This window comes from Triplophysa dalaica, chromosome 3 (genome assembly GCF_015846415.1).
Source record: "Triplophysa dalaica isolate WHDGS20190420 chromosome 3, ASM1584641v1, whole genome shotgun sequence".
NCBI lineage: Eukaryota > Metazoa > Chordata > Actinopteri > Cypriniformes > Nemacheilidae > Triplophysa > Triplophysa dalaica.
In genome coordinates, this window is record NC_079544.1 from 19059166 (window position 1) to 19084699 (window position 25534).

General features: G+C 37.4%; 3 protein-coding genes and 1 long non-coding RNA gene across 13 annotated transcripts; 1 reads left to right on the forward strand and 3 right to left on the reverse strand.

The window, feature by feature from the left end:
* Positions 1-526: 526 nt before the first annotated feature.
* dnaaf11 (dynein axonemal assembly factor 11) lies at positions 527-7789 on the reverse strand. The gene is given in 12 exon segments (XM_056742852.1): positions 527-2320; positions 4074-4159; positions 4671-4766; positions 5042-5111; positions 5550-5615; positions 5764-5838; positions 6212-6369; positions 6515-6703; positions 6787-6959; positions 7103-7180; positions 7289-7456; positions 7663-7789. Coding segments are annotated over 12 exon segments (1452 nt in total). The 5' UTR covers positions 7757-7789; the 3' UTR covers positions 527-2121.
* A 311-nt stretch (positions 7790-8100) lies between these two features.
* On the forward strand, positions 8101-11829 carry LOC130417341 (uncharacterized). Its single transcript, XR_008906167.1, has 4 exons — positions 8101-8241; positions 8344-8409; positions 11544-11638; positions 11742-11829. It is a non-coding gene; the product is annotated as an uncharacterized LOC130417341 (long non-coding RNA).
* LOC130417337 (tripartite motif-containing protein 16-like) lies at positions 9729-14023 on the reverse strand. 4 transcript variants are annotated; one of them, XM_056742843.1, is made up of 7 exons: positions 13906-14023; positions 12820-13556; positions 12409-12489; positions 11980-12213; positions 11736-11895; positions 11555-11614; positions 9729-10898 (listed from the first exon to the last, which is right to left on the reverse strand). In XM_056742843.1, exons 2-7 carry the CDS (start codon positions 13408-13410, stop codon positions 10375-10377), a joined length of 1650 nt encoding a protein of 549 aa, XP_056598821.1. In that variant the 5' UTR covers positions 13411-13556; positions 13906-14023; the 3' UTR covers positions 9729-10374. The 4 variants fall into 4 exon arrangements, with proteins under 4 accessions (XP_056598821.1, XP_056598820.1, XP_056598822.1 ...); XM_056742842.1 differs by lacking the exon at positions 13906-14023 and adding an exon at positions 13724-13846; XM_056742844.1 differs by lacking the exon at positions 13906-14023 and adding an exon at positions 13724-13832 and having other exon boundaries at positions 12820-13418.
* Positions 14024-14596: 573 nt separating this feature from the next.
* Positions 14597-24824, reverse strand: crema (cAMP responsive element modulator a). 7 transcript variants are annotated; one of them, XM_056742845.1, is made up of 8 exons: positions 24675-24824; positions 23378-23477; positions 22894-23010; positions 22198-22259; positions 20162-20310; positions 19539-19727; positions 15811-15967; positions 14597-15726 (listed from the first exon to the last, which is right to left on the reverse strand). In XM_056742845.1, the coding sequence occupies exons 2-8, from the start codon at positions 23465-23467 to the stop codon at positions 15582-15584; spliced, it is 909 nt and encodes a 302-aa protein (XP_056598823.1). In that variant the 5' UTR covers positions 23468-23477; positions 24675-24824; the 3' UTR covers positions 14597-15581. The 7 variants fall into 7 exon arrangements, with proteins under 7 accessions (XP_056598823.1, XP_056598824.1, XP_056598827.1 ...); XM_056742846.1 differs by lacking the exon at positions 24675-24824 and adding an exon at positions 24546-24639; XM_056742849.1 differs by lacking the exon at positions 22894-23010 and having other exon boundaries at positions 20162-20284.
* Positions 24825-25534: the final 710 nt, after the last annotated feature.

The window sequence follows — 25534 nt, forward strand, 5'->3', positions numbered from 1 at the left end:
CATGTCCATTCAAATCCAGACCCAATTCCCAATTGAGATGAAACGAGTGAAGTATGTGAGAGATTTCTTCATTCCTATTCAATAAATGCAGCTTTTAGATGAGTGCTATAAGTCTTTATGGCTATAAGCCATAAATTTAAGTGCTTATAATGTCAAGCAGCTGGGAGAGATGCTGTTAACCTCTGAACGATAAAAAGAAGCTACAGTCTAGCTCCGAGAGCTTGTACCACCATGCTCTGACAGACACATCCCTTGGGGTGTCTTAGGGGTAGAGGAAATATGGTGAGAGAGAACAGGCAGAGAGAGGATGAAAAGAAAACGGATCAATAGAAGTGAAGTTACATCAAAAATGCCCTGACTCTGGAGTCAGACTCTAGGAAAGTCAGAGGAGATGAAATCTTCTCCTTGTCAGTGATTGGAGGGACAGCAGGGTCAGGGGAGAGGAAAGACAAGAGGGGAGAGAAAGACAAGAGGCCATCTTTGTCAGGGTGAAAGGGGTTGAATAATTCAGTCCGTGTCCAGCTGCTGGGTGAGATCATCATGTTTTATTCATTCTGACCGATTTCAAAACTTACAGAAGACACTGGAACTGAATTGTCCATATGATAACGCCAGTTTTCATGCAAACACAGTACATGAATCAAATAAAACACTTCAAATCAACCCTTTAATAGTAAATTTTCACTGGCATAGAGTGGGGGTCAAAAGTCTGAGACCATTCAAAAGAAACCCTACATATAAAAAGTCATACAAATCTGAACAGAACATTTGACTTGAAAAATCATTATTTTGATGTTTCTATTTGAATAAGCAAATCTGTGACATTAGCTTTGTTAAGTCCTATACAGAAGATTAGTTTGTAGTTTAACTTTTTTAACTAATTATTATGCTCTTAACCCTATGTGTGATCAAATATTATATGACATTAGAATATGATAAATAAAAGCATCCTCGCAAGGGGTCTCTGACATTTGATCTCATTTTAAATATATTTCAAACCTGTGAAGCATGAGTTATTAAATTTAGAAATGATGCTCTTTGATGTGTAATGTGTAATGGTTTACTGCATTATCCAAAGTATCTCTTAAATTGCTTTTATAAGATTTAGTCCAGCGAAGCACAGGGGTGTTTAAATGTCAGCAGCAAAATAAATTACTCATCTTCTGACAGGAGTTTTTAATAAAGGGGGAAATGAAACCAGCAAAGCCCATCTGCACATCCCGATAATTCACCTGCAGACACATAAAACATCAGGGGAAAGAACACAACCTTCAACACTGAAGAATGAAACATTGAAACATTGAAAAAAGTGTCAGCTCCGAAAACTGTGTTTGACCTTTGGTGTGTGTGTTTAAGTTGTGTGCACCTAATATGCTTGCTCTCCAGAAAATAGAAATACTGAGGCAGCATGATCTCATCGGTTGGCAGTTCTGCATGTGTCTGACCTCTTTTGCACACACACAAGTGTGTTTCACCACATTAGCGAGGATATCGCACACACTTCCACTGTTTTCATACCAGGGTAATGACATTTTCTATCTCTGAACCAAACACTCACACGGACCTGTGAACATAACTGCATTTAAAGTGAAACACGATCAGACCAAAACTTGAGCATTTTTCTGGTCTTTTACTTTTTAATGTAGTTCCTGTAGCTTGAATGGTTGAGTTTGAGCAAGTAATGTCAACGTCATGGGTTTGGGTGCCATTGACCATCATCTTTAGGCTTGTTGCTAAACTTCAGCGACATTAAAGAGATACTTCACCCAAAAATAAATGCTGTCATCGTTTAGTCAACGAGGTTTAAAATGACAAGAGGGTGAGTAAATACTGACAGAATTTTATTTTTGGGTGAACTATGACTTCATTATGGCTGGCAAATATGACTGGTCTTTCTCACACACACACACACACACACACACAGATGACAAAACTTTAGCATTGAAATATTCAGTACGCTGTAATGATACTGACAGTTACTCATCTGCTCGACTATGTCTAATGAGATGAGCTAAATATATTTCATCACACATACTTCCACAAGCTCAGCAGTGTGTGATTATCACTTATGCTCTCTTGCTGTGTCATAGCATAGCATATATTCTCTTCCCTCTCCCTTCCTCACATGAGCGGAGGCACTTCTGGATCATCCACAAAGTCTTTTGACACAGGCCTCTCCTCAAAGCCACAATGCTGATGTGCCTGTAATTCCTGCTGTGGTTGGTGAGAAATATCTTTTCCTTTGGAAACAATGTTGGCCAGATTCCCAGCCAGACTTTTACTGGGATCCACCTCCAATAATTCTCGCCCACGCGACATCCTGCAGAGAGATAGATCTGACTGAGAACATTGTTTTGTTGCAAGTACAGGAGTTTATTACTTTATAAATCAAGAGCACTCAGCAAATCCCTGCAAAGTCGTGTTCCCCTTTTTCTTACTAGTATTCAAAATTGACACTGTCTATCTCTGAAATGACTTTTATGTTAAATTAACCAAGCCCTGTCAGATTAAGGTATTACAACTGATGTTATGGTACACCAACTTCTCACAATCAAATCAAATCAAATCAAGTGGAAAAAGTCCTACCGCCTATTCCTATTAAATATTTCATTAACAAATAAATGACATTCAAAAAGTGAAAGGGTCCAGTGTATGAAATTTAGCGCAGTGTATGTAAATAGGAACAGCTCATTCTAAGGTAATAAAAACATAAAGCTTCAGTATGTAAGGTCATTATACACCTCTGAAGAGATAGTTATGTATATTATACTGCATTTCTGTCACTAGATCCTCCAAAAATATACACATTGGACCTTTACATGCACCAGGGTCTTATAATTTTGTCCAAAGTCTGCATCCACTAATGTTGTATTCAATGACATCAGCCTCCGGCCTCTTCCAAACACAAATCCTATTATGATGGGAGGGGTCATAATCACAGATAAATCCCTCTTGACATACTGTAGACTTAAGCTAAAAGGCCTGTGACTTCTGCACATGACAGGGCTTTGTTAAAACAGTTAGATAGCATCAGTAGTAAACAATTTCTGTTTATTCATGCAACCGCCGACTACTGTATCATACCAAACACTATTATACAACATAGCATTTCGAGCGTATCTTATCTCTCTCTCTCATGCTTTAGGAATAAATCACTGAAAATGTAATTAGAGCAGCAGCTGAAACCTGATTGGCTCCTGAATTACTGATAGTAAGTAATTATATTGTACATTCTGAGCCAATCAGCATCTTACCAGGGTACATTATTGCACACACTGATGATTTACTGAAACGGCAGTGATTTCCTCAGGGGCAAGAACACAAACACAGGTGTGTGTGTGTGTCTGTGACTCACACAGAGTAAATAACAACATCAATGATGTTGGTGTGTGAGAGAGAGAGAGAGAGAGAGAGAGAGGATCTGACCTCCCGATGTGTCAGGAGGTCAGGCTCAAATGATGTCATCCATCAGTGTTAAGTCACATAAAAGAAGTATGTGTGTGTGGGTGGGTGCTTTATCTACATCTTATTTCCATTTTTAGTAGGTCTTCAATGTCATACCCCAGTGTTCACTTACTGTCCGCCTGAAGGACACACACACAATTACACAATGCTGTGAAACTTAGTTAAATCCCGAAACGAATTCCACACCACTGCCATAGGTGTTAATGCAAAAATACATTAAGACACACAGGGAGAATTGTTCTGCATTAAACCAACCGCATGGGACCTCCTGCTGCGAACTGCAGAATAACAGGGCACAGTGAGGTCTAGAGAGAGAAATCAAATATAAAGCAGCCTACGAGAGGTTATATTAAATTGTAATTCTTTACATTTATTTATTTGGCAGACTTTTCTTTAAAGCCACATTACTCTTACTTTCTTCAAAAGAAGTAAAGGGAATCTCCAAAGTGAATAGAAACCGTGTCAAGCTCCAAAAAGCAAAATAACAAATCTATTTGTCTTATGAGACTTTAAACTACAGAAATAACTTCCCGATAAGTTCAGAAAAACTACTGTCTGACAGCTACTCTCACAATCTCTACTTTTGATGTTGTAAAATTGGTTATTACCTTGTCTTGTTTTTCTCTGTTTTTGGCTCACCGCTAGTGCTGTTTGGTTTAGCAATGTGTTTCTTTGGTTTGATATCTCCCTGTGCCTGAAAAAAATGCAAATATATCAGATCACTTTGGAAGCAGACTTGTTGTATGTAATCCATACATCTTTGGTTTTCATAAAAAACAAAAAACAGATCTTTAAAGAGATGGTTTGCCCATAAATGAAACTTCTTTAACTATTCCAAAGAAGATATTTTGAAAAATGTTGGTAACCGAACAACAATGGTACACATTGACTTGCATTGGTTCTGTGTCCATACAATAGAAGTGAATGGGTACCGCCGTGTTTTGGTTACCAACATTCCTCAAAATATCTTCATTTGTGTTCTGTAGAAGAGAGAAAGTGATACAAGTTTGAAATGACAAAAGGGTGAATAAATGATGGCAGAATTTGCACTTTTTGGGTGAACTATCCCTTTAACAAAACATTGGATAGATTAGACTTTAAATTTCATTGAATCCTATGACACACGTATGAGAATGAACTCCCTATGTGTGAATTCAGATGGAGTTAATAGTCAGTGTTTTTCAGGTGTAGTGAGTGAGATATACCAGGGGAAGTGTGAGGAGCAGGTGGCCGGTGGTTTGGGATCTCTTGGTTGTGCTGCTGTCGGGTTTAACTTCTACAGGCAAAACCAGCTGGAACACCTGCGTACACACACACATTTTTATTCATGTGGGGTTTTAAGTGCTTGTCATGGTAAATGTAATCTACACCAAAAACCACATATCCATCAATACTGTCACACATTGACACACACTGGAGCGTGATGAGGCGAGGACAGTTACTTGTCCTTGTCTGTCCCAGATTTGTGGGGAAATGAAGCAGAATAAAGGGTGTAGATTTACTGCCGAGTAATCAGCTTTAAAGGTCAAACTCATCAGAAGAGAGAAAGAGAGAGGACGAGAGATAGATAGACTACCTTTCTTTTGATGGTCACTCTTACGTACGTTGGCTGAACGTCCACATCCAACAGTGAGGTGTCCAGATGTCTACAGTACAGAAAAGACCAATGTGAATGTGTTCTGTTGAGACTTTTTAAGAGAAAAGCACAAAAATAATTGCCAAGAGAAATGCATCCAAAAATCATTTTAGATGAGATAAATAATACTGCTGGATAAGTTAAATCTGACAGAACCTAATTTTTAGGTTTCAGAAACCTTATTTTTTCCATAGTAGGAAAAACTACAATGGTAAAGTGCCCCAGAACTGTATGCTTTTCATCAAAATATCTTCTTTCGTGTTAAAAAGAACAAGAATTGTTTAAGAAATGTATAAGGCAATTTTTACTACTACGGTTAGTCAACAGTTGCCAATAACTAAATAGCAAAGCATTAATAAGTTCACTTTTTATGGTTAAACCTATAAAAAGGAAGTCTATGGTATGTGTTTGTTTGGATAACTAAAAAACCCATTTGTGCTTTAAGTACCTGTATACATGTAAGTCCAAGAGCATGCAGTTGTTGTTCTCATCGTCTGTAAGACTAAAGTCCAACCTTGTAAAAAGAAAAAACAGAAAACAGCCAAGCAACTGCTTTGAAATGAATAAGAAAGATGCACATTGCTTTCTACGTATGTGTTTATAGTCAGATTTGTGGCTATGAAAAGAATTGTGTATTTATTTTTCTGCATGAATTTGTGTACTTGGGCTCGTTGAGGTTCAGCACTCGTCCATCTGCAGTGATCAGAGATCTGGGAGTTTTGGCTTCATGGTTCTCTCTGTATAAACACAGAAGTGCTTGTAAGGGAATGTGTTTAAAAGTAAGCTTAAATTTCAAACAATTACTATAAACTACATTAGACCTCTGTGTTCTCCAATAAAAGCCTTTACAAAACTGGCAGCTGGTTTATAATTCAAACCTCTACAGTCACGATGGAAGATTAGGAAATAATTCAAAAACAAAATCAACATTCTGTATTATTACTTTGTTTAATTTTAAGTTTGTTCTGCATCTTCGGTTAGAAATCTTCAGGGATTTCATTAATATAAATGTAAATGTTGAAATGGTTTCTGTTGTAATATTATAGGGTTGGTCGTAGCATCTTCATTGACTATTACAGTGCTGTGAATCCTTCTTTGTAGTAAGACTACCTCACTCTCTCCTTTGTCTTTTTCTTTTCCTCCAGATGGCGATGGGCTTCTAGTCTGGACTCTGGTGTAAATGCGCATGGCTTTTCCCAGAATTCCCTTTCCTTATTTTCTTCGTCTGATTCTGGTGAGTCATTCCAGTTTGTGTCTTAGTGACCAACCTGAGTGAAATATTATTGCTGGTAAATTTAAAAAAAATAAACCGCACTAGCACAGACTAAATACACAAAACATGGCTCTGTTGATCTATATTTTTGAATGCATATCTATTATAATTACAGGTATCTGGTTGTATTTATAATACACTCACTGGTTTATTTGAGTATGGTTCTGTATTTGCCCTTGGTCTTCCGTTTCTCTTAAGCCATTCATTTTTTGCTTCTCTCTCTTCTCCCAGTACGCCGCCTCCTGCTCTATGATGCGCTTTCGCACTACATCCAGTTCTTGTAAGGCCTGGATACGCTCAGCTCGTCCGATTGCTTTCCCATCCAGCCACTGTAAAAGAAAAAAAAACAATAATTTATTCACAACACCAGATTGAAAGCGCTCTTCTTCTCTCTCTTTTTATAGGGCGGTACCTGTAGCTGAGGGAGACAGGCAATTACACACTGTCTGTATCCCTGGAATTCAGCACAGGGGTTCCCAACCAGGTAGAGCTCTCTAAGATGAAGGTTGTGCTTTAGAGACTCAACACTGCTCAGCTTACCCACAAAATTCACTGTGAGGTCCAGTTTCTGTAAACTCTCACAGCCTACACAAACAAAAACATTTTAGTGTAAACATAATGTTTAAGGTACCATACATAACATTACAGATGTGTGTATCATGAATAAATAAAACAGTCATCATGCAAATATGGCAAAAACTCAACCCATAACAGAGTATCAAAGTCACCTTCTAAATTCTCAATGACTTCAATGTTGTTTAGTGCCAAATTTAAATATTCCAGCTTCTTTAGTTTGCTCACATTTTCTGCAGAAACAGACATATAAAGTTTGTATCATGTAAACGCAGTATATGAAGAAGCGAATGCGTTTAGTTTGTGTATTGTCACTTAAATGTACAGGAATGTCTGGTTACCTATCTTAGGGATGAGGTTGTTTTGTAAGTAAAGGATTCTGAGGTCTCTGCACCAATTGTGAATGTGCTCGATCCTCTCAATGTCCTGCTGATGGAGGGAAACCTCCTCCAGGGAAAAGATCTCGCCATTATTGTGCTCTGCTCTGCGGCGGATCAGATCCTCACTGACTGAATACAGGAGAGAAAGAGAGAGAGAAAGAGAGAGAGAAAGAGGGGGAGCAAATTACAAGCCACTGAACCACAATTAAGAGCATCATTTAAAATGTCGGCTATTTAAAAATATCAAAAATAACATTAGTTAAATACGGTTTATTTAAAAATATGTATTATAGAAATGGATAAAAATACAGACTTTGTATAAGAAATGAACTTACTGCGGACCATGACGTGTCGGCGCTTGTGTACTGGTGTTGCTATAGATACGAAGATGCGGAAGGATCTCGGGCGCATGCGTTGACGTAGAAACATTCCAGCCGAGCAATAAACACAAGTGAACGACCATGGGCGCCGTAAAGGGGTGGAAGGTTAGGACGATTCTAAGGGCCCAGCCTGATTTAGGGTCCAGAAGAGCAGACCCCCTTTTTATTTTCCTATTTCTTTTCTCTTTTTAATACATACATTAAATGTGCTAGGGGCCCTCGTGCACTAAATGTGTATTTTGTCCGTTTTGACCATAGATTTAATATTTAAAAAACAAATAATGTAATTACTCTTTCAGTCACACCCCTCCCTGCTCCCTCTCACAATGGTTCATTCCACCTGCGCTGTCCGAGCTACGATCGCTAGTGTGACGTCTCTTGCTTATTAGACTTGTTATGATGCAGTGCAGACAGTGACACACGCAGGCAAGTCACATCAAAAGTCAGGGCATCAAATACGGAAAGAAAAGAAGTCAAGAGAAGACAGAGAACGCCAAAGTCGACAGTATGTCACACAGTTTTTCAAAAAGAAAGGTAGTTTGACCTATTCCTGTATTCCAAAACTTATTTTTGTTGCTACATGACCTGCTTTTATCTAGCTAGCTTAGTAAAATATTTACTGAATTATGAACACAGAATCAGCGGCTGCTGCACACCCACGTCCTCCTTCCCCCACGTCCCCGTCTTAATCAGCCGAACAAGGTGAGCCTGAGCGCGAAACTTCGCGAAGATTTTAGCCTCTAAACACGTCTTATCTACTGTATTCGCCACATGATGATAACTTTGCAAAACAAAAAGTAATCTACACGCTTCAAAAATTACAAAATCAGTTTGCCGTGTCGTGTGTTCTGTGAAGTGACAGTGCTGCTGCTACGATAGATGCTGTCAAACTTGACGTTCTTAATATGAATAAAATGCCCCAGAAAATAATAATATAAAATTGAATAAAACGTGTCTCTACTGTAGCTGATGTTTCCTGATTGAGCAGTTTGACCCAGCTAAAGCTTGTTCATGTAAAGTATATGTCAATATGTGTACATAATGTTCTGTTGTGCTTGCAAATGCAATTGAGATAATAAATGTTCTCCCTTTTATGTAAACAAGTACATATTTCTATATTTTTTCTTGTTTTTGTAGGCTTTGTACTCATCCTAAACATTTTAACTATGCAATTTGCTAATTATCTTTTTTATAAGTATACAGGGCATGTTTATTGGGTTAAATTTTATCTGTAAAAAATGTAGGGGGCCCAGAAATTTTGGTTTCCATAGGGCCCAGAAATTCTGGCGGCACCCCTGTGAACGACACAAGATTCTGGCAATTATTTATTATTTATTTCGACATGTGCAGCTTTAGAATTGACATTAAAACATGTTATTAATTATACTTCTGTATAAATAAAAAACTACCAAACGTGGGGTTTCATTGGTTGAGTTTCAAGACGCAACTCTGCCACCTAGCGGTTACTCAAATAGCTGACAGTTTCGAAACGAACCAAACATAATATTTAATAGCATTGTTTTATATTATGTAAGGTCAATTGATATTTAATCATTTATTTTACATTGTTTTTTAATTATAAAGGACGTGTCTATGAAGTTTTAAATTGATCACGTCTTTACATTCATCAATAATAATACCGATTTGGATCGTGATCATAGCAGTGAACGAAAAGAGCACTAAACAATCTCAGCAGTAAAGCTTTCTCGTCTTTTAGGATGCTGTCATCCATGTGTATCGCGTGTGTCTGCCTCTGCTGATTACCTTTCATTTTTCATTTAAAGCTCATTTTGAAACTGGCGTTGTTAATAAATAGGAAACGATGTCCTCAGGGAGACTAAAACTTTATTTAGATATTGATTTACTCATTATATATTCCTAAAATAAAATGATGATAACATTATTACGGATTATGAAAAATTATGTAACTGATGACTGTTTATTAAAAACATTACTTTAAAGGTTTCTTTTGTTTTCCAGGGATTAAGAAAGTCATATGAATTTGAAAATGACACAAGGGGTAAAATATTGTTTGTTTTTAATAAGCTTTTAAACATGAAATAAACATTATGTGGTTCTTATTCAGTTATATTGAGACATGTAGAGATATGACAGGTCTCATTGTTAAAATGAAGATTTCCTAGTTCTAAATTAGCTCACAAATTTCTTACAATAATGGCAACTTCTTTGTTCAAACAGCAGATTCAGACTGATTCTGTTCCTTTCAAATGTAGAGGGACTAGAAGTAATTTAAGAGGATAATAAATGTGTAAAACTACCCATTTGTGTTTATCTGTTACATTCACCTGCGACAAAAATGAATGAGAGACTCAGTTCTCCTGTCAATCAACCAATTATTGAGCAAAGCAATATAATGTATTTGTATTAAACATTGTTTATTTATAGTGCGGTACCTGCTGTACTGTGTTTGTTATTGATATTGCTTAAAAAACTAAACAGATTCTTGCCTTGTTTTCTGGCTGACACAGTTTGAGGTCTCTTTAACGAAAACTTGGTAGGTACTGTACAGCAAACGGATCAAAAGTGTTTTTGAATGGCTTTAACAAATCTGACAACATTTAATTTTTATATTATGGGAAAGCCCATGGTCAATGATTCATCGTCTGATTTCATAATATTATTTGTAGAATCTCTATATCACCTAGGCTATATTGTCAGATCACACAGTTTCACTGATCCTTTAGCCCAGAACCCAGGATAGAGAGGTTGAGTGAATGTGGTGTGGACTCTGTGGATGAGGGTCATTGTGTCAGAGACGCTGTAGAAGGACAGAATACCCGCACTGTGATCCACATACACTCCTATTCTAGAAGATCTGGACACTACAGGAAGTTTAGTCTCAATGTTATTGTGCCAGAATGAACTGCTGGAATCAGAGCAAAACAAACTCCAGGACTGATCGCTATGTCCAAACAAACATTCACGACCTCGTCCCTTCCTGCTGATACTCTTATATGACACAGATAAACGCATTTCACCACTCCACTCAACCTCCCAGTAACAGCGTCCACACACACTCTCTCTACACAACACTTGATAACATCCATCAAATCTGTCTGGATGATCAGGATACGGCTGGACGTTGGCAGTGCGAGTAATCACTCTGTTCCCCTCTGACAGACGGAGACGTTTTTGTGCAGTGTTTGGATCTGCCGTGATCAGACCAAAATCTAATGGAGAGAAAAACATCTATAAAAACTTCTATAAAATCTGGATATTTTTCTGATCTACAATGGCACAGTGCAAAATATGCTTTGTTCTAAAATTAATTTAGGATTTTTTTGTAGAATATAACCAGATTTAAGTCAAATGTATTTAAAATACATAGTAATTCTGTTTGTAGAACATAACGTGTTCATCGAAATAACTTATTTTCCATTTATTCATTTAGCAGATGTTAAAGTGGCATTTAACATTTTGTCAATAAACTATAAACAATAACTGTAGATTACCGAGCCATGTTTCAAGTAGAATTATGTCTGAGGCAAGGTAGAAATGAACAACAAGAAAGAAACAGATACAAGTTTTCTTATTTATGAAGAAATTCATTATGGGGTGGTTTTTCCAGACAGGGATTAGTTTAAAACAGGGCTATACCTTATATTATTTAAGTCGTTTTTAAAAACATACTTTACAAAAAACATTACTGGTGTACATCTTATAACAAAACAATCGCACTGATATATTTTAAGATAGATTAATTGTTTTTGTTCAAGACACTTCATTAATTAAAGTTAGTTTTGGACTAGACTTCAGCCCTGTCGGGAAACCTCCCCTATATGTTACAATGTTATTATGTGTATGTTTGTCTTTAGTTGAGACTCACATTGTAGGAACTGCTCCTTGATCTTGGGTTCAGGATTGGGAATGATCCCAATACACATGACTATGAACACCAACATACAATAAGGTATATATTATTTACATATTTACCTCCCTCCAAAACCATAATAGGTATTTACATGATATGGTTTGCCCTATTTTTTTGAGAAATGTGTGCTTTTCACCTCTAGCAGATATCTTTTCGATCTCTTCTCTGCAGAAATTCATCAGTTTCTCTTTCAGATGAGACACAGATTTTCCTACCTCATCAAAAGAGAGGCAAGTACTGACAGTGATGTTGAGCAAGTCTGTTGATCCAGGAGGAACAGAGAGAGACTGGAAACTCTACACACACACAAAGACAACAGAAACATTTCATAGGAAATCTCTGTAGAACACACTCCTGTCTGTTTTTTAGATCTCTGTTACCTGGAGGAAATGGATGTGATCATCTGTGTGTGAAAGCTGCTCCAGCTCAGCATCTCTCCTCTTCAGATCATCAATCTCCTGCTCCAGATGCTTCAAGAGTTCTTCAGCTTGACTCACTGCAGACTTTTCCTGATCTCTGATCAGCTTTATCACCTCAGATCGGCTTCTCTCAATGTAGCGGATCAGTTCGGTAAAGACCCTCTCAGTGTCCTCCACTGCTGCCAGAGCAGAGCACTGTTAGGAGAAGAGAGAAAGAGAGAGAGAGAGAGAGAGAGAGAGAGAGAGAGAGAAAGAGAGAGGGAAAAAGAGAGAGAGCTCACACAGTGGACTTCAATGGCACTGGAAAGTTCTTCAGCACACAGACTGATGGACTGGATGAGAGTACTAACTGATTGTAAACCAGCAGTTGATCTTCTGATCAAAACTCACCTTATGAGTCTCCACAGCCTCTCTCAACTCATGAAGCTTTTGTTTCTCCTGAATCCTCTGCTGGTGTGTTCTCTGTGTCTCCTTCAGTTGTTTTTGTTGGAAATAAAACGAAGAGTTAATTTGCAAAAACATCATTTTTTTAATCAAATTTCATAAATTATGTTTTTTTATTGTGTTATCATATTTGTATTGCTTTGCTAGCTTTATTTTTAATTACTTAAACAAAACAACCCAACTGCAGTATCATTTATATTACGCACCGTTTAAAAATTCTAACATCATGTTTTTTTTATTGAGTTCTGTATTTGCTAATGAACTCTTCACTTCTGTCCTTGCTAAAATAATCTTATGCAGCTATGGGAGCAGAAATGATAACATTAACACATCACTCAGTGTTTTTTCAGCTCTTACCTGTTTCTCAGTCCTCTCTGCTGCAGCTGATACAGTCTTATGATTGCGGTGTTCATCTACCATACACAGATAACATATACAGCACTGATCAGTACGACAGTAAATCTCTAAAAGTTTCTCGTGTTGAGGGCAGATCATCTCCTGAAGTCGTCCTGTGGCATCAATCAGCTTGTGCTTCTTGACTTTGAATAAATTCTCATGTTGTTCGAGATGATTTTGACAGTAAGAGCTGAGACACACCAGACATGATTTGACTGCTTTGTGTTTTCTCTCAGTACATACGTCACACTCCACATCTCCAGGTTCACCATAACAGAGATCAGGACGAGCAGCTTGTAGTTTAGTGTTCTTGAGTTTCTCCACCACTTCAGCCAGCATTGTGTTTTTACCTAAAACAGGTCTTGGAGTGAAGGTCTGTCTGCACTGAGGGCAGCTGTAGACTCTCTTCTGATCATCCTGATCCCAGCAGTCTGTAATACAGCTCATACAGTAACTGTGTCCACAGGGAATAGTCACTGCATCCTTCAGGAGATCCAGACAGATTGAACAGCTGAATTGGTCCAGAACCAATAGAACACTCGCTTCTGCCATTTCACTGTCTGTACAAACAGACAAAAGACGAGTTGAGATTCAGTTTCGATGAACTCAGGAATGTCCTGGTTTGTGAAACGTGTGTAAAGAGGAGTTTCGGTTTTATAATAAACACGTCCACTAGATGGCAGTCATACAAAGAGAATCTGTAAAAAAGTTTGCAAAGTCTTTTCTGATTAATGTATTTTGTAACAAAGTACATATAAAAACGATTTATTTTGATTCGTCAAAATTAAAATTAGAATATGAAAATATGACAACATACTTTTAACCGTTTAACAACACAAAAATGTTCAAAAATGTTTTAAAGTACCTATGAACTTATTTGACAGTTCAGAGGAACCATAAACCGCAAAGCATTCTGATCAATGCTTGCTTCGATTATCTGCTAGTAAAGCGTGTGTTAAAAACAATTTCTTTATACACTCTATCACGATCTTCTTCCTGTTTAAAAGAAATCACGTATGTTGAGAAACCTTTCGCTACGCCCCCTACCTTTCGGCACGCCCATTTCTCCGACCTGCAGAGACCCTGCTTGGACTATAGGGAAAGAGCATATGTAGAGACAGGGGCAGTGAAACTGCAAAACTGCAGTAATCCAGCAGAGGGCGCGTGCCCGTACACACATTGTGGAATTTTCCATGTTTGCATGTGTGTGCCAAACCTATGATACTGCACATTCTGGACCCCTGAACACCTTAAAACATTCACACAGACTTCAACTCTCCGTCGACACTTTCGGTATAATACAACATTATTACAATTCATCATACACATCAACAGAATTCACTGCACTTTCAGTTAGGGTTAACCTAGGCCTAACTTCAGTTATGTACATGGTTAGTTCACATGTAAACGAGTAATAGAATGAAAGAGACAAAGAAAACAGAAGTGCTGAAAGCATCTATTTGCTTTATTTGTGAGGAAGAAATGAAAAAGTAAAATTAAGAGACAAAACAACTGTTTCAAGGTCACACTGGCAGATACACGATAAGAATGAGTCTGATTTAGTCCATTGTTGCAAAAGCTGACGTGTGCGTGCGTGTGTGTAGAGTCCATATCTGCAAGTGTTCTTGCACCAAGTTATCTACTTTAAAAAGTTCTGTAACATCCTTTTCACCACATGCAAAACAAACAATAGTGTTTCTCCAAATAAATGAATCACTATGCTTGCACAAAGATCGTATACATTTACAAAAATATTTTATTAAAAATAGATGTCAGCGCTCTGTACAGTGTTAAAGAAGTGCAGGGGATATGATCTTTTTATATTTACATCAGTCTGAAGAGTTTAAAACTCACAGACTATTAAAACATTAAACAATATCCCTTCTCTGTTATTCTGTTTACTTTTATTTATAATAAAACAATAAAATGGTAATTCAATACTTAGAACCTTATGTCGAAAAAACGTTTCTTACAAAATATTTTACTTAAAGTAACATTCATGTTTGATAACTGTGTTGCACAAAGTTACATTTTTTCTGCACCAAAATTCATTGAATGCTTCTAATATTTCATGAATTTTTAGCACAGAGTAATGAATCTCAGAAATAAACAGGAAGATATGCAAAATAAACATATAGAGTGCTGGTGTTTGGATTTTCCTCATTTGTTAATTGCTTTGGATTAAAAATCCTCTGAATAAATAAATGTGTCTTATAAAGGTAAAAAGGCCATTATCTCTGACACTGCCCTAAGTAAAAGTGATGCTAAATTTTTCTTTTGTCTTGTTAAACCCATACTTTTGCATCCTGTTACATCTAGCCATAAGCTGTTGACTAATGTGCCAAAACACAAATTAAATGAACTCGTAAATCTATAGCTATATGAAATTTAGAACAATTATGTTTAATAGGCAATTTAAAAATAAAAAAACAAATATTTTTCCACACATATCGATGAGGAGTTCCAGAATCAGACAACAGCAATAATATACAAATTCGCCCATCTTAAAAATAGGTGTATGAGAGAAAGAGAATGAGAGAGAGAGAGAGAGAGAGAGAGGGGGTGGGCTGTAGGAATTAAGCTGTTGTCCTCAGCGTTCTCAAAGAAACATTTGGCCATACATATAAACAAACAAAAAATAATAATAATATCCATGTAATGCAAAACAAAAAGAGAAAAAAGTCTGTAAATCAGTCAGTCATCCTGCAGTGTTTCCAAGCGTCTTATTCTGGTTTGTGGCAGTAGATATCTTTAAGAGCTTTAAGCTCCTCAATAAGAGTCTTGTTCTGGTTTTCCAGTACGAGGACACGGTTCTCCAAACACTTCACATATTCTTTCTTTTTCTTGCGACATTCACGTGCCGCCTCCCTGTCAAAAATCAAACACAGTCGTCAGTACGTTTGCACACATACATCGCGCTTATGCAAACTTTAGAACCAAGGTGTTTGGTACCTGTTCTTCATCAGCCGGACTTCTCTCTTGCGCGTGACCTCCTCTGGATTATGCTGTGGGCTGTGCATTGCCCCCGGTGATGCTGCCATAACAACGCCTGGTGGTAACCCTGACGATGGAGAGCGGATCTGATATGCTGGCATGTCTCCTGTGGCAGCTAAACACACAAATATACAAATATGTAATGTATATCATTTGACAAATAAACACTTTGTAGTTTTTCAAACTTACATTACTTAAAATAATGTCTTTAAAAATATTTCAGTGGTAGAACAACTCTTAACTGGACGAAATCTACTGCCGCTGCTACCTGAGCAGCCTCATAGTGGCTACAACCACACTATGTAAGTTCTGTGTTCGGGTTGGTACACACAGCCCCGCCCCGCCCATCCCCTGTCTGCGTAAGAATGCAACATAGTTTCCAAACGACGTTTCGGCATTCGCCTGCTCCATCAGCTTAGTAAACAAATTCCTGTGTCTTGCACTGCCCACGGGGAAGCTAATACAGCGACATTATTTAAGACACTGGAAACTGAGAAAAACATACAGTATTGTGAGTAAAAGCACAAATTAAATGGAGATTTTTGTTCCCATTTCTAATCAATAATTATCAATTTAATTCTATTCCGCCTTTGTGCATTGCATAAAAGTAGCTTTACAGTAAAAAAAGGTGTATGAAATGTGTAGGATATATATGGAATTATGACAAAATAAAATTAGACTTGCTGTACAAATCGTGTCAGAATACATAACATCAAAATGTCAAAAAAGTGTATATGAGTGAAGCTTACTGTGAAAATTAAATGCATACACTAAAAATATTTTTAAAGCCGGTTTTCATTTCCATGCGAGTTGCAGCACCACAAATGTTATAACGTTTGAAAAAAGTAACAAGTATATCTTTAAAAAAAGATTATTTTTAATTTAATAATTGCATTTTTTTTTGCGTTTTCATTTGGTGTCACTAGTGAGCAAGGTCTTGCCTGCATGTTGTTCACCTTTGGTCTGTCTCCCTCAAACATTATTCGCACGCACACACACCCACAAACATGTCCGGTTTATTATCTCTGTGGGGACAGTCCATAGACGTATTGAGTTTTACACTGTACGAACTGTATATTATGTCCCCTAGGCCCAAAACCTGAAGATCATAGAAAACTTTTTGCATTTATAGATTTTCAAAAAATATTGTTCTGTACGATTTCACAGCTTCTTTTCCCATAGGGACTTCAATTTTGGTCCCCACGGTGACACGTGTCCCTGTGAGTTAGTGTGTATTCAGGTCCCCACCGGGATTTAAAAACAAGGCCACAAACACACACACAAAAACACACACGTTTAAGTGTCAAATAAACTTTCCATGATAAGACACACAGCTCTCTTATTATCTCCGTGGGGACAGTCCATAGGCGTATTGACTTTTATACTGTACAAACTGTATATTTTATCCCCTAACCCTAAAGATCATAGATTAAAAGTGCATCTCTAATAAGTTTATGTGATGAGTACAAAACAAAAACAACTAGCAGTTACATAAAGGAATTCACAAAAACATACCTTAACACAGGCAGCTAAGTTTGTGAAACGTTTGGTTATAACATAAAAAAACGCTCAAATCTAAATGAATGTAATTAATTCCTTTGAAAGTCACAATAAGATTACAGTTGGTTTAAAATCAGCTATCAGATACTCATTTGTGAGCAGCAGTAAATCAGAAACACATGCCCTTCGACAAACCGGTTATGCTTTGCTGTGACGCGTCTGTGTGTGTGTTATCAGACAATGTGACAAAGTGCTGACATCACCGTGTGCGTCGTTGCCCAAACCCCCACCCGATTCCCTATCTCTCTCTACTGCTCTCTGTCTCTCTTTCTCGGCTTCGGCCAGCTTCCAGGAAACAGACTGACGTCAAGCAAAAACCCCGCCCCCTCATGCACCCTGCTTTTGTCCTTTCTCTCTGATTCATGTGTGTGAAATGCTCATGCAGAATTTGCAGCCTGATTTCGTAAACAGATGCGTTTGAATGAGCGTGTGATTGTTTGTGTGTGTGTTGAGGGAAACGTTAAAGCAACATGAAAAGACGAACAAAACGCAAAAACAGTAACTCATTCTGACATTACATATGGAGATAGAGAGTGTTAACAGAGTGTCACTTTCTAACTGTATTATATTTAATGTTTATCTTATTATTCACTAATACATCATTTTAATTAAATAGTTCTGAAACAAATACTTTTATAATAAGATTAAATTTATTAATAAAGAGCCTACATGAAACATTTGTAAAATGACTGAAGGCAGAGAATATGACCGTAGAAATGCACCAAGACAACATGCCTAACTTCACACAGTCTTCAGTATACATTCACACATACCGTATACAAACACGCACAAAAACACACACACAAGTTTTATCCAAGTGTCAAACCAACTTTCAATAATAAAACACACACAGCTCTCTCACCTGACTCGGTCTCTTCACCGGTCACTGCCATCTCTATACTGTAGTAATCCAGCTAGATTTTTCTTTTGAACACTATTTTCTTAATTTCCTCTCCTTTCTTCCCAGATAAGTGCTTGTCTTGGTAAAGTTTCTCTGTCTCTCTCTTAAGTAAACTCTTTCTGGCTCTCTTAGTTTGTAATGTGGTACTAAGTCTGTTGCCTTTAACCCTCCCTCACGCTATCTCTCTCGTTTCTGCTCTCCTTCTCTCTCTCTTGCTCGCTCGCTCACTCAGTCAGATTATTATTAAGGGCATTGACATCATTGTGACATCACTGCAGCCTCATAGGGAAATAACACACTGTCTCTGGAGAATGCCCTCCCCGCACTGTGTGTCTCTATGTGTGTGTGTGTGTGTGTGTGTGTGTGTGAATGAGAGAGAGTGAACCATCTTTGTAATTAAACAACTGTGATTAAAACAGATTTCTACAGGGAGTGTAACAGTACGTAATGTAAGGACTTAAGTTTGTTGCAGAAGAGAGGAGAAGAAAAGAGGAGAGAGGAAAGGAAGAGGGAAAGTAAGTTGAGTTTGATGTATTTTTAGATCAGGATGACGCAAAAGCGTTTCTGCACAAACAAAAGGAGAATGTGCCCATTTCACCTCCTAACACTACACACGCATCTGGAATGGTTATCTACAACCGCACACACACACACAGAATACGTCTGAGTAAACAGGTCTAGGTTTATATAAAACTTCTTACTGTTTTCAAATATCTGTCTTGCTTAGTGTGTTTTTTTAACTGTTAAATAATAATAATTATGTTGTAGTCCCTACAACATTTTCCTTTCTAATTATCTACAAAGTAAAAATAATTAGTTCCAAGCATTGAAGACAACAACTTTACATTTAATGAGTACTTTTCCAAAAAAAAATGTTTTAACTGAGTGAGCCATTTTAGCAAATCCAGGTTTTTTACTTTAGTGACTACACAACAGATTTAACCAGTTTGCTGCGAAAGACATAATAAAACAAGTCAAAGAAGTTTCCCACAATGCAACATGTGTCATTCCATGATCAGGACCAGTCATCAGCAAGTATAGCTTATAGTCATAAGCATAGTTTTATTTTCAATTTATTTTCATCTGATTAAGAAAAAACGCAGAAGAATGATTTATCTCAATCAATTTTTGTAAATCTTCAATAAAAACTATTTGGTTTCAAAGGCTCTTCTGTACAGTTTTGCTGGAGCAGACGTAAGAGACATAAAGAGGTCCGGTGTCTTACCCTGAACAAGCACTTGTCCAGCAGACAGCAGAAGCTGCTGGCTGGGGTCTCCCGCCTGGGGGTTGTACTGCAGGATAGTAGCTCCGGGTTGGGGTGTGGCAGGACCTGGAAGAGTCAGAGTCTGAATTCCCTGTAGGGCTTCTCCTCCAGGCCCGGCCAACTGAATCGCTCCACCCTGTGTGATTGCGACTACACAGACACAAAAAACAGGACCATTATTCTAAATCTGTTAAAGGGATAGTTCACCCACACTTTAAAAATAAAGGTCCTTCAAAAGGTTCTTCGATGCTATAGAAGAACCATTTTTGTCTAAATGGTTTCATAAAGAACCTTTAACATCTGAAGAGCCTTTCTGCTTCACAAAAGGTCCTTTGTGGTGAAAAAGGTTCTTCAGATTAGCAAAACGGAAAGAAAGAGATCATGCTTCTTTAAAGAACCTTTGACTGAATGGTTCTTTGTGGAAACAAAAATGATTCTTCTACGGCCCTGCTGTGAAGAACCTTCTAAGCACCTTTATTTTTAAGAGTGCAAAAATTCTGTCATAATTTACTTACCATCATGTTGTTCCAAGCCTGTTACAAATTATTTGTAATGTAAAAAATGAGTAATGAATTCAGACGTACAGTATTGCCCTAAGCTGGTCTGGTAGATTGAAGATGATCCGGTGACCGTAGTAACAGTGGAGATAGGTGGTGTTTCATCCTCCATATTTTCCTCTTCCTCAATTTTTGGCACAGCAGGTACATCTGAAGACAACTCATTAAGAATTTTCCTGAACATACATAACATAAATTAACTTGGAAACAAGCAAATGTCAATTTGACATCAAGTAAGGAATAATTGACGACGGCCCATTACATTTTGCGAATGTTAAATTGGACCGTAGTCAATTATTCAGCTTATACCACAGTTACCACACCACAGAACATTGTTCAAAATTTTATTTCAAAGTTTGTCATTTTGTTGTCTTTGAAATGCTGTTGATGGTAGGACTCATTTCAAGCGTCCTTTAGAGCGAACGGACTCGGAGGCTTGAGGCATTGCTACGTGGTGTGTGTCTGTGTGAGTGAGTGAGAGAGTGATGGACCGTGTCGACACCGGCGTGTTTGCAGCAATGTGACAGAAAAGTCAGTTATAATAATATTATTTATTCTGTGTTTTTTTATCACCAGCAGTTAAAAAAAATCACGCAAACTTTTGAAAGAGTAGGTCTATCAAAATATATTCATTATCACTTTTAAGCATCATGAAGATGAAAACGAACCAGTAGGCTATGAGTGTTAATTAATCATATTTTTTCATTTATTAGATTTTACTGTATGTATTTCGACATTGTTTTTTGAATGTTTTGTTTCTTAAAAAGAAACCACTTACTTACTTCTTACTTTCCATTAAAAGTAAAGTTTGACATTATAAATGTAAGATCAAGCGCAGGGTGCTATGTGAGGTGAACACTATAACCTTTATGTTATTTAAAGGGGTCATATGACATGGCTTACACTAATATTATCATTTGTTTTAGATGTCACGCCATGTGCAAACATGATTTAGGGTTAAAAACGCTGTATTTTCCACATACCGTGCATGTTTGTATCTCCTCTTTGCCCCGCCTCTTTGAAATGGAAGGATTAAAGCGAGGTGTTCTATGATTGGTCAGTTAACCCGTGCGTAGTGATTGGTTGAATACTGCAAGCGTATGACAGAAATTTAAAGCCTCATCCCAAATTTGGAAGTTAACATCACGTTCCAAAGCAATTGTACTGACACGTACGCCGACCTTACTTGCGTATACATTTGGGCGGTCTTACTAAAATCATTCCACGAACTTATTTAGATTTGTGGGGGTGTGGTTACACGAGGCGTTCCAGACAGGTCTGGTTGAGCATTGGCTCTTAGATTGAATGCATCCTTTTTTCATCACTTTACATGCATGGGCAACATATAACACACCAAAGATACAGAAAAACACGCCATATGACCCCTTTAAACTTGGCGAAGTGATATGGAACTGTAATGTGGTAGGCCAACATGGAACACCTTCATAGGTGTGCATTTACTGAAAGTTAATGCATACCCATAGAAAGTTTGTTAATCAATAAGATTGAAGCATTCAACGTGGTATAAAATGACAAAGACATCAGCATCTGTCACAAAATGTTTGTCAGAAATATCAGACAAGAACTGTTATGTTGTTTCGATGTGTGGTTCAGAGCAGCGATTCCCAAACTTTTTCATTCCAGGACCCACCTAGACAGCAATAATCTATCTTGAGACCCACCAAAATATTTTTAAATGGAAATATGGTGAGAAAATACACATTCATTCTCTACAAGTAGAAGAGTTTTAATTTTCCCTTAATAGAAAATAAGTGAAATTTAAGATGCAAAACCAAACTATCTAATGGTAAAATATCAAATCTATGATCATTGCCAGTCATTAACTGGACTAAACAGTTTTCTTGTGTGTCATTCAAAAGCCAAGTGACTTTCCACAACCCGCCTCATGCCACTGTGCGACCCACAAGTGGGTACCGACCCACAGTTTGAAAACCCCTGGTTAAGTGAGTATTTAATTGATGTGTGCATAGACATGAATTATAGCAAGTCTGATCAATCAGATATTATGTCACAGGTATCTGATTGGTTTCAATTAAGCTCACCTATAAGATGGTCGTCTGGACAAAATCTCTCGCCTCTTCTGTGTATCAGATGGTGCGGCTTCCTGAAAACAAAGCATTTTATAGTTTTTAACACATAGATATTCACAAGACTTGGAATACGGTGCACAAGTCATGTAACTCGGAGGGGGGAATTTTTTGTAAAATCGTTGTTTAGACTGTCTGTTGCATTTTTACAGGATTCATTTATATTTTTAATCTGAAAAGAAACATCAGGATATTTAAAGAACACACTCACTTTATATTTTGCCTAGAATAATAAATACATAACTTGATGTCACAAAAGTACGATTTATTTCATTTTACATAAAGTGTATAATTGTAAATTGTATCTTCTCCTGAGATCTGTTTGGTCTGTGTGCGCACGTAACCCAAGAAGATCACACGCATTGACTTTCACACAACTCAAATCTCATTAATGCTACAAACAGCTACTCTGCTTGTTACTATGTCAATCTGCTTTTTTCAGTCCAGTGATCCGGGATAAGTAAATGTTCCCTGTGATTGGTTGAAGCTCTAACTGTGCACAATGTGATTGGTCAATGTCTCCAGGGGAAGAAACAGGTTGTGTACAAGATCAATCATTTATACAATAGTAACATTTACTAGTGGGTTGTATTTACACAGCTCTTAAGGTTGTAATGTAGCGTATAAATAAAAATCTGCTAAAGTGTGTACCTGTGCAGTTTGTATCTGAGGTGACTGTATAACTGAGGGCTGTGTTGTATGAATGACTCCCTGCACTTGTAGTGTCTGTCCACCAGGTAATGATATCACTTCCACACCCTCATCCACCTGACATAGAGAGAGACAGAGAGTAAGCCTCGTCTGGTTCGGTTTCCGTTTAATCTTCCAATACAGTAAACTTATATTTTGTGTTATGTTGAATATCTTTTTAATATAAGTCTGTAAATATTGCCAAGTGCCACGGTTTTGGTTCACTAAAGCATCTTGGTGTATCATAATATACATAAATACCATGTTTTATGAATAGGGTAATCAGACCACCACAGATTGTACCATGGTACTACACTGCACTTATTGTAGGGATTAGGAATTTCACAACTTAATTGAAAACTAACTGCACTAAAAATCTGTGTACCAGTGTGCATGATATATGTGTCGAAACAGAAAAGGCATACAATCTGTGTAAGCCTTTTACCTTTGTGAGTGAATCAGCATCCGACTGAATCTCACTTGTTACTTTCTCTGTTGCGCTGGCTTCCTGTTGCGCTATGGTTGCAGTTTCCATGGTGATCGGCCTAGCAACAGCACAGAGAGGAAATGCATGGTCAGCGCTTTACAGTTTTACGTCACAAGATTTTAAATGAGAGGATGCATTTCATGCACTCCTTTGTTTTGCATCATTTGAAATGTAATGATGTCATTTCGTAAAATGAACTGTTCGATAAAATGTCTGTCTATAAGAAATTTCATGTTGGTTGCTATGGTTTAAATGTGACAAAGCATCCCATGTTCAATATATTACCATTCTAAAGTTTAGGGTCACTTGAATAAAATGATATTAAACCACATTGTACAGAAGGGGTACGCTTAAAATGTACAACATTATTTATTTAAATCATGATTCCCAGTATTTTATTTTTATTGTGTCATTCTATAGTTTCAAGTTCACTATTCCCAAAGTTTAGTATTATTTTTAAAGGTAAAAATGGCTGTAAACTTTTGTATTGTAGTGTGGGTCACACTGTACATGTCTGAGACCTTAAGAGTTTGAAGAGTTTATGTCTGAAGAAAAAGCACGCACACAAAAACGAAACGAGTGAGGGCAACAACACTTCCTTGTTTTCTGAACGCAGCTTGACCAGAGCAAAAACCTCAACAACAACAAAACATTTTCAAGATATGAAACCTCATACATGTTATGAGGAATCTACATTTACTGCATTGCTTTATCACCTTGATATTTGCCTGTATTTCTTTAAGCGTGCATTTTTAAGTCTTCTGAACTCACAGAACCAATGCGCGCGCACTAAACAGCTCTCGCTTACGTAAGAGCGGAGTGGCACGCAGATAGACATGAATAATAGAAAACATCCACTGCCTTTAAAATACATGTTAGCAACTTGAAAAGATCTTTTTAGGCACACTGTCTGCTTTTAATGTTATTTGCCAAGTCCGCTATCAAGCTGCGTCATTCTCCACAATCTAATCAATCTCGCCAGCCTCGTATCCGATGTAACGAGTTCCCTCCATTTCGTTTAATGTCACTTTAATGTATCATTTGACACATTCAGAGTTTTAAGTCCGTGCACTTCGTTATTCGTTTATCATTACTGTCAAAAACAGGAACTTCCGAGACAACTTGCCTCTTTTGCGCAATATTCTACAGCAGATGTTATTTCGATAAACTACAATGTAACAGCAGCTACATGGTGTTCCTGCGCTCCTCTCCAAATCCTCTCTGGCAGCTGGACTACATGCCAGTAATAACTTACCCCGAGTTTTACGTAGAGAGTCTCGTCACTGGTTACGGGTGGAGTGGAAGCCCGACTCGCTACACACGTAGCGCCCACGTCAGCTCTGATGATGCGTCTGGGAAATGTGGACTTTGCAATCGCAGGCCCCGATCACACACACACAATTTACTAGCACACACACAGACAGAGAGCAGAAAAGCTACTCTAGGAGGAGCCTCGTCCATAGGAGGAGACGCCGTCAGTTACCAAATGCGGTCAACAGTTGGTGAACTCCTTCGACGAATTTATTTACATAATGAATACATAAAAATAAAATATAATAATAATAATAATGTTAAAAATGTTAGGATACAACTCCAGTATATAAAATTGGCCCCCATAATCACAAAAATGACATGTTTACATTTAGTATATTTAGCTCAATATAAGCAATAGCAGGAAGTAATTTGCTCATTAAAATAGTTATATAATATATCTACTCTTACTTGTTTACAAAAGTTTAAAGCAGTTTCAATATAAGGGAAATAAAATGATAAAACAGCGCCATCTTGCGCTAGAAGAATTATGTCGTTTTTTCTGTCCTGAGTTAACGGGAAATGGAGGCTCTTCTTTGAATATATGTTTTACTTTTGTAAGTCAATTGTATACAGTAGGCAGGTTCCTTTTGAAAGCTGTCATAACTGTTCCCTGAGAAAACAAATTACTGAACACTGGCAAGGCATGTTGTCACACAATATGGGAAAATTGTCAAAGTACAACATGCTTTTAAGCTTTGTTGTAATATTATGGTGAAAAACACACTCAAAACAAAAACGTAAAATACTTAAATATCACAGAGTTAATTTGGCTAACCAACGCAGTGTTCGCAAGTAAAAGTG